The sequence below is a fragment of the Auxenochlorella protothecoides genome (assembly GCF_000733215.1).
Source record: "Auxenochlorella protothecoides strain 0710 unplaced genomic scaffold scaffold93, whole genome shotgun sequence".
NCBI classification, from domain to species: domain Eukaryota; kingdom Viridiplantae; phylum Chlorophyta; class Trebouxiophyceae; order Chlorellales; family Chlorellaceae; genus Auxenochlorella; species Auxenochlorella protothecoides.
In genome coordinates this window covers 176,414-183,746 of record NW_011934269.1, presented here as the reverse complement: position 1 = coordinate 183,746, position 7,333 = coordinate 176,414, and the positions used below count along the sequence as shown (strand labels likewise).

At 68.7% G+C, this 7,333-nt stretch overlaps 3 protein-coding genes across 3 annotated transcripts in view; 1 reads left to right on the top strand and 2 right to left on the bottom strand.

Annotated features, from left to right (window-relative positions):
• Positions 1-966, top strand: part of F751_6667 (putative RNA-binding protein) — a gene marked incomplete at both ends in the record, with an annotated part of 2,491 nt that extends 1,525 nt beyond the window's left edge. Inside the window, 2 exons of the mRNA XM_011401346.1 lie at positions 16-132; positions 331-966. Of these exons, the coding sequence (XP_011399648.1) occupies positions 16-132; positions 331-966 (753 nt within the window). The remainder of the gene's footprint in view (positions 1-15; positions 133-330) is intronic.
• An 825-nt stretch (positions 967-1,791) lies between these two features.
• F751_6666 (ATP synthase subunit alpha) lies at positions 1,792-4,666 on the bottom strand (the record flags this gene model as incomplete). Its single annotated transcript, XM_011401345.1, has 8 exons — positions 1,792-2,175; positions 2,384-2,590; positions 2,734-2,943; positions 3,131-3,226; positions 3,353-3,639; positions 3,842-4,014; positions 4,165-4,259; positions 4,499-4,666. 8 exons carry the CDS (start codon positions 4,664-4,666, stop codon positions 1,792-1,794), a joined length of 1,620 nt encoding a protein of 539 aa, XP_011399647.1.
• A 522-nt stretch (positions 4,667-5,188) lies between these two features.
• The window catches only part of F751_6665 (Lysine-specific demethylase 5A), a gene marked incomplete at both ends in the record, with an annotated part of 4,788 nt that continues 2,643 nt past the window's right edge, over positions 5,189-7,333 (bottom strand). The window contains 4 exons of the mRNA XM_011401344.1: positions 5,189-5,346; positions 5,595-6,464; positions 6,594-6,714; positions 6,890-7,321. Coding sequence (XP_011399646.1) covers positions 5,189-5,346; positions 5,595-6,464; positions 6,594-6,714; positions 6,890-7,321 — 1,581 coding nt within the window. The remainder of the gene's footprint in view (positions 5,347-5,594; positions 6,465-6,593; positions 6,715-6,889; positions 7,322-7,333) is intronic.

Sequence of the window (7,333 nt, the reverse complement as noted above, 5' to 3'; positions counted from 1 at the left end):
TCCCCCCACTGCCAGGGCTGGGGCGTGGTGGAGTTTGAGACGCCCGACGATGCCCGCGCCGCCATCGACCAGTTCGCCAACTCCGACTTCCGCGGCCGCGCGCTCTTCGTTCGCGAGGATCGCCCCGACGCGGTCCGCGACTCCGGTGAGCCCCGGCGCGAGCGCTCCGGCAGCTACGACCGCGCCCCGCGCGAGGGAGGCTACGACCGCGAGCGCTCCGGCGGCCGTGGCGGCTACGACCGCGCCCCGCGCAGCTACGGCGGCGGCTACGACCGCGCCCCGCGCGACGGCGGCCGCGGCGGCTACGACCGCGCGCCGCGCAGCTTCGAGCGTGGTGACGACCGCCCGCCGCGCCCGCGCCTGACGCCCGAGGAGCTCGAGGCGCAGCGCGTGCGCACCGTCTTCGTCACCGGCCTGGCACCGGACGTGGCGTGGCAGGATCTGAAGGACCACTTCAAGCCCGCGGGGCAGGTGGAGTTTGCGCGTGTTGTCATGGGCCAGGACGGCCTCTCCCGCGGCTTTGGCCTCGTGCGCTTCGCCAGCGAGGACGACGTGCAGCATGCCGTCGATACGCTGAGCCAGACCGAGCTGCGCGGCCAGACCATTTCGGTGCGCCCCGACGCCGGCTCCAACGCCCTGCGCGGCGGCCAGGCGCGGCAGGGCGGCTACGCCGCCGACCCCGACGTGGCGGTGGTCCTCCTGGGCCTGCCCCTGGCCTTCACCTGGCAGGACATGAAGGCGCTGTGCGAGCCCTACGGCGAGCTGGGCCGCGTGGAGCTGCGCACCCACGCCGACGGCACCAGCCGCGGCTGGGGCATGGTGCGCTTCAAGGACGCGGGCGAGGCCGAGGCCGCCATCCGCGCGCTCAACGGCACCGAGCTGGAAGGCCAGACGCTGCGCGCCAAGTTCGACGAGAGGGTGCAGCGGAACCCAGACCAGGGCTGGCACGGCGCGGAGGACAACTGAGTGGTACGGCGCTGAGTAGATAGGGGGTGTGCCAGGGGAGGTGCAAGGCACCACTTGCTGATGGATGAAACAGGGGACAGGGCGCGGAGAGGGAAGCGGCAAGCTGTGCCGGGCGCATGAGCGCCCATGCCGGGCGACCCCGAGGCGTCTCTCCTGAGCGCAAAACAACCCAGGGTCTGCTGTACCTCGAGAAGCTGCCTGGACCGTTGCTGTGTAACAATGTTGGAGCGATGTGGGTGCTGGCAGCAGTCGGCAAGAGAGCGGGGGAGGAGGAACGTGTCATCTTCCCCACAAGGCAACATGTGGGGACGTGGAAAACCCGGGAACTGGGAGATTAGAATACACGCTGCTGCCCCAGCAGGCACCCTTCGTAATCGAAAAGCCCAAAAATATCGCAAAAGGGAGGGTTTCGAGGCGTGAGAGCCGTGTATACTAACCACCTATACGATATGCGATCGTATCGTTTGGAACATTCGCATACGGGGACTCGAACCCCGGTCCCACGGGTTTTCTATATCCTCAGAGATGGGAGGTATGATTTTCGCACCGACATGAATGGTTTGCTTGTTTTGGGAACAGGACGGCAAGACGAAACTCCATTCGAGGCACTTCTATCCAGCGCGGAGGCAGCAGCATGTGTTCCCGGCAAACGCTCATGCCTGCGGACATGGCGCTTGGCAGATACATGCGGACGATTGCCTCGTCGCTCAATGCACTGCCCTGTTTGGCCAGACCTCGCCCAAGCCCTCGCATTTCCAACTTCCAAATCCCTTGAAAGGATACATCCCAGTATCGTTCCCCACACATGGCAGCATGAAGCAGGGGTCAGGGTGAAAGATGGCCGGGCTCCTGCGCAACGAGCGCCCGCAGCGCCTCGCGCAGCTCGGCCAGCAAGGCCTCTGCCTCGGGCCCGGAGCCGCAGCGATCCATGCGCCGCAGCAGGTCCGGCGCCAGCGCGTTGGCCCCCTCGCACCGGCGCAGCACGCCCTCCACGCTGACCCCCGGGGCCAGGGCCGGGTCGTCGTGCAGCAGCTCGATTAGCGTCAGCCGCAGCGCCAGCCGCGTCAGCGGCACGGGCGCCGCGCCACGGCGGTGGCTCAGCGTGCGCGTCAGCGCCTCGACACGCGCGGCGCCCCGCGACCCCGGCAGGCCCTCCGCGTCGCTGGCGAAGCGAGCGGCGTCGCGAGCCTGCGCCAGCTCCAGCCGCACCTGCGCGGGAAGAAAGGGGGAAGGCGGGGCATTGCACAGGGACGGCGGTGGTGTAGGAGCTGCGCTAATCAATCGCAGTCCAGGCGCTCGCACCCTGGGACGCTGGTCGGCCTCCCTGAGGAGGCTCCCTCTAAACCCAAACCCTTTAGCCCCACCACGTTCCTGCACTCCTTTTCCCCATCCAACAAGCAATCCAAACCACGCTCACCTGGCCGGCCAAGGGCCTCAGTAAGGGTGGGAAAACGCGGGCGCCCAGGCGAGACACCGACAGCGCGGGGTCCAGGGTCAAGCGCGAGCCTGGCCCCTCCTCTGCATCGCCGCCCTCCCCGCGCACCACCACCATCTGGCCGTCGGTCAGGGACATGAGCTCCTCCACGATCAGCGTGGGCAGCAGCGGGCCGGCAGCACCACCCCCCTCACGCCCCTCCCCCCGCCGCCTCCGGCCGCCTCCGCTCGCCGGGCCGCCGCCTCCAGGCGCTGCCGCCGCTCTGGGGACAGGGACGCCAGGAGCTGGGGGGAGGGGGAGAAGCGGGTGCCTGTGGCTGGAAGCCCCGGCACCACCAGCACCAGGGACAAGGAGCCGCCGCCCAGCCTGTGGTCCATCTTGGCGGCGCGCTGGACCAGGCTGGAAAGGAAGGCGCGGCGCTCCGCCTCGCCCACCGACACCAGCATGCCCTCCACCTCCACGTGCGAGGCCGGGTCGGGGGAGGAAAGCGCGGCCCCCGGGGTCTGGGCGGCGGCCGCGCTCAGGATGCCCCACGCCCGAACCTAGGAATGCAGTTGTGTGTGTGAAGGTGTGTGTGTTTGTGAGAGGGTGTGGTTTTAGAGGAGGAGGGTGGGCCATCAGAGAATTCAAATCACTGAGTGAACCAGGCGCCAGCGAGACAAGCACACTGCCAAGCCACACACAGGAATGGGGCCATTCCCCACTCTTCCCACCCCCGCGCCAACCTACCATGGGGGCGAGGCTGTCCAGGATCACGAGCGCGTGGCCCCCCGCCGCGCGCACTGCCTCCCCCGCCGCCACCGCCGCGCAGAGGAGGTACAGGCGCTGCGCCACGTTTGTCCCCGGCGAGGCGACGAAGCGCGTCACACCGGGGTCGACCGTGGCCGGCCCGACCCCGGCGCCGTCGGCGGGGCCGGTCGCGGCATACAGCGTGCGGAGGCCGGAGGCCACCGCGCCGTGGGCGACGGCCTGGCACAGCGCGGCGCGCTCGCCCGCGTCACGCCCGCTGAGCTGGACCGACTGGCCCAGGCCCAGGGGGGTCAGGACGTCGACGCAGGGCACGCCGGTGTACAGGGCCTCCGCGATCTGTTCCCGGTCAGCCATGGGAATCTGGGCCGCGAGCAGGGGAGCCCGGGGGCCCGGGGTGATGGAGGGGAGAGCAGCGGCCTGACCGCTCTGGCCCCTCCAGTCCAGAAGCTGGTCGGGGGACCAGGTGCGCCCCTCCAAGCACTTGCCAACTGCAGTGATCGGGTGGAGTGTGTGGGCAAGGGGAAGGGTGAGGGAACGGGCAGCGGCATCGAGATGCAGGCATGTTGACAAACAGGGGCGAGTTGGAGGTGACCACCTGCCCTTGTCCCTTCACCCAGTCCAGGCGTGACATGTCAGCGGCTTTCACATGTTGCTCCCAGAACACACCCTCCCTCCCGCCCCCCGCCTCACCAGGCACGTCGACCACGTAGTCACGCTTGGTCGTAGCGCCTACGGCATCATCCACGACTTGCAGGATGGCGCGGAGCCTGCACACCACCCCATCCCCGGCCTTGACCCCAGGGGAGGATTCCCTGAGCACCAGCGCAAAAATCGCACCGGCGCTAGTCCGCCACAGCAGCACCCTGCAATGCGGAATCGAGAATGAACTTCGATCTTTGGGAGGAGTGGTCTGACGGCCGAGGTGCAACACACTTGCAGCAGTGTATGTGTGCACACAATTCTCTCACACATCTATACACCACCCAGCGCACACCCAGACCCCTGCACCGTACCCCTGGGCTCCGGATGAAAAGTCCAGAGCCGTGCCGGGCTCGGCATCATTGTTGAGCCCCGTCACGAGCGCGGTGCCCTCTTGACAGAAGAGCACCTGTGCGGGGGAAAGGAAAAGATGTCCTGTGTCCCACGAGGCCACTACTGCAGAGTCTAGCATGCGTGCAGCTCAGGGAGTCGTTGCATCCGGGAACAGAGATCAGGAGCGCTGCCTCCCATGCAAGGTATACTTTGTCCTTCATTGAGATGCAACCCTCGGTGCCGAGGCTCCGATGCGGGGCCACACTCGGCACCCATTACACCCTAGAAGACCCCATTTTCCATTCCAGGACGCACCTTTCCGAGCTCCACCGCTCCAGCCTCGTACTTGCGCAGCGTCTCCAGCTGGTTTGGCGCCAGGGTGCGCTGCCGGAACACCCCCATCTCCGCCTCCCAGTCCTCCTCATCCACGCTGTGTCGCACTGCAAAGCTGCCGTGGCTCCTGGGACGCCTCGGAGGGAGCATGGAGGGCGTGAATGGCCGGCTTGGCCCCCGGCATGGTGGGTAATGGCCCGAGCACACCGCTCCCCCAGCTCCTGCAGCGGTGCTGGGCGCCTTTACCACCACCATCCAACAGGGTGTATTATCTGGCACCCGAGACTGGAAAATGATTCATTATGTGTGGGCTCGGATGCCCCATCGCTGCGAGCACTCGCGCACCGGGATTGGGACCGGGGCCGTGCTCCCGCATGCCGTGACATGGCTCCACGGGATGCCTTGGTGAAGTGTATGTCCCAGTAGGGATGACACAGGGTCTCGCACTCAAAGTCTCTGATACCAGCACAAGAGCACCCCGTTTCCTTCACTCTCCTAGACGTTCCTTATCGTCAACAGCACATGTGCGCAGTCCTCGAATGGCAGGCTCGGGGCGGGTTGATGATCATGGCCGGCCAGCTTCAATGCAATGCAATGCACCATGGTCTCGCGACAATGAGCGGAGGTCGGCAGTCTGTACACCGCGTCAGTGCAGAGACGACCCCTTGCGCGTCAGGCAGGAATCGCGCACTGATGCGCCGCTGCAATCAGGCACGCTCCCGGTTCCGACAGGCCTGATGTGGGCTTGAGTTCAGGGATGAGGCGTGCATCCGACTCCGCTGCAGCACCGCCGCAGCTCGAGTACCTCTTGCCCGTGGGATCAAAGGGCCCTGTGGGCGGGTGGGGTTGCGGTGGAGTGATTACCGAGTGGGCTTGAGGCCAGACAGCTCGTCATCTTCAGCGACAGAGCGGCTCCCCAGCCCCAGGTATGACTTCTCCCGACAGACCCACAAGCTGCCCCACGCTGGAGCAGCAGCAGTCACCTGCCAGGACCCTCTCCCGGCTCGAGGCACTCCAGCTCCCAGCTGTCATCCACCGCAACCCCCCTCTCAACCCCCCTCCCGCCCCCCAGACCCACCCAGGCTGCGGTGACGGACGCGGGTGGCCTCCCTGACTCCCCGCCGGCTGCGCGCGGCGCGCACCGCCTCCCACACCCCCGGCTCGCCCTCGCCGGCCGCGGCGACCATGGCCTCCAGCTCCTCGGGGGTGTGGCGCTGCAGCAGCACCAGGCAGGCCCGCGCGTCGCCCGGTGGCGCTCCCCCCGGCGCCCGCTCCAACAGCGCCGCCACGTGTTCGGGGCAGGCGGCCAGGTCGGGGCACAGCGTGCACAGCGCGGCCGACAGCCACAGGTCGCAGGCGCACACGCAGCAGTCCATGTCGGCGGTGTCGGCAAACAGGCCGCGCGCCGAGCGGCGCCGAGTCGGGGTGACGCTCGCCGGGGCGGGCGCGGGGCGCGCGCCGCTGGTCGAGGCTGCGGCCGCCCGGGGCGGCATGCGCTCCACAGCGCCGTACCAGCGCGTCAAGGCGGCACTTTCCGCCGCGCCGACGGAGCCCGCCGCGCCGACGGAGCCCGCCGCGCCGACGCCCTCGACACATGTGCTCCTCGCGTCGGCGCCCTCAGCAGATCTGCTCCTCACCGCCAGCGCCGCGCAGCCCGCAGACAGGCGCCGCCGCTCCTCCGTGGCGCGCAGGCAGACGTCCCCCGCCGCCAGCGCCACGGCCTCGGGCGGCGGCGGCAACAGCGGCACCTGCTGCGACGGCGCGGCGGCGGCCGCAGTGTTCGCCGCCTTACGCGCCGAGGCGGGCCGGGCGTCGGGCACCGACCGCGCCGGGCCGGCGCCGAGGCCGTCTAGGCCGGCGAGGGGCGGCGGCACTGCCCCGTGCATCTCCTCGCCACTGGGCAATCGTCCCGCCTCGCACACAGCCTCCGTCTTGACCTCGTCGTAGCCTTCCACCTTGGCCTCGCCACTCGGCCCTCCCGCCCCCCCGCCGTCTTCCCGCTCGACCCCACCGCCCGGCGGCCCGCGCTCCTCGGCGCCCGCCCGCGCGGGTGCAGCAGCGCCCCGCCTGGCCCCACCCTGGACGAGCGCCACCAGCAGCGAGTCGTGGCTCAGTGTGAGGGGCTTGCCGCTCTGGCGGTACTTGTCCAGGATGTCGGTGCCGTAGGGGATCCACTCCGCCGGCGCAAAATTCACCGCCTAAGATTTGAGGGGGAGAGGGGGTTTGGGATACCCAGTGTATGGCTGTGCATGCCTCTGCTTTGGCACTTTCCCCCTTGTCTATCCGGGCATCCACCAAACTCACTCCTCCACACCCCCAGCCACTCACAGACACCCCCCTCCCCCTAGCTACCCCCCACACACGCCTCCTCACCTCTGCGCAGTTGAACCCGGCGTTGAACCCGGCGTGGTAGGAGTCCGGCATGGTGATCATGAACTCGCCCGGGCGCTGGACAAAGCGGTAGACCGGCACGCCGCGCGCGCGGAGCTCGGCGGGCGACAGCAGCGTGACCAGCTGGTAGATGAGCCCCGGCGCGGCGGCGAACAGGCCCGGCAGTGCGTCGCGCATCGCGTCCTCCAGCGCGCGCGTGGCGGAGGGCGGCACGGTGTACCACACCTTCTCCGCGCCCATGTGGTGGTAGTTGACCGAGTACAGTGCGTGGTCCTCCACGTGCCAGGCGAAGGCGGAGAGGGCGGAGCCGACGTAGAGCCAGGGCACCATCACGCCCGTGATCAGCTCCTCGCCCAGCGCATGGCGCAGCACCGACCCGCGTCCCCGCGGCATGTTGTTCACGTTCCACGCCGCCTCCGCGTACGC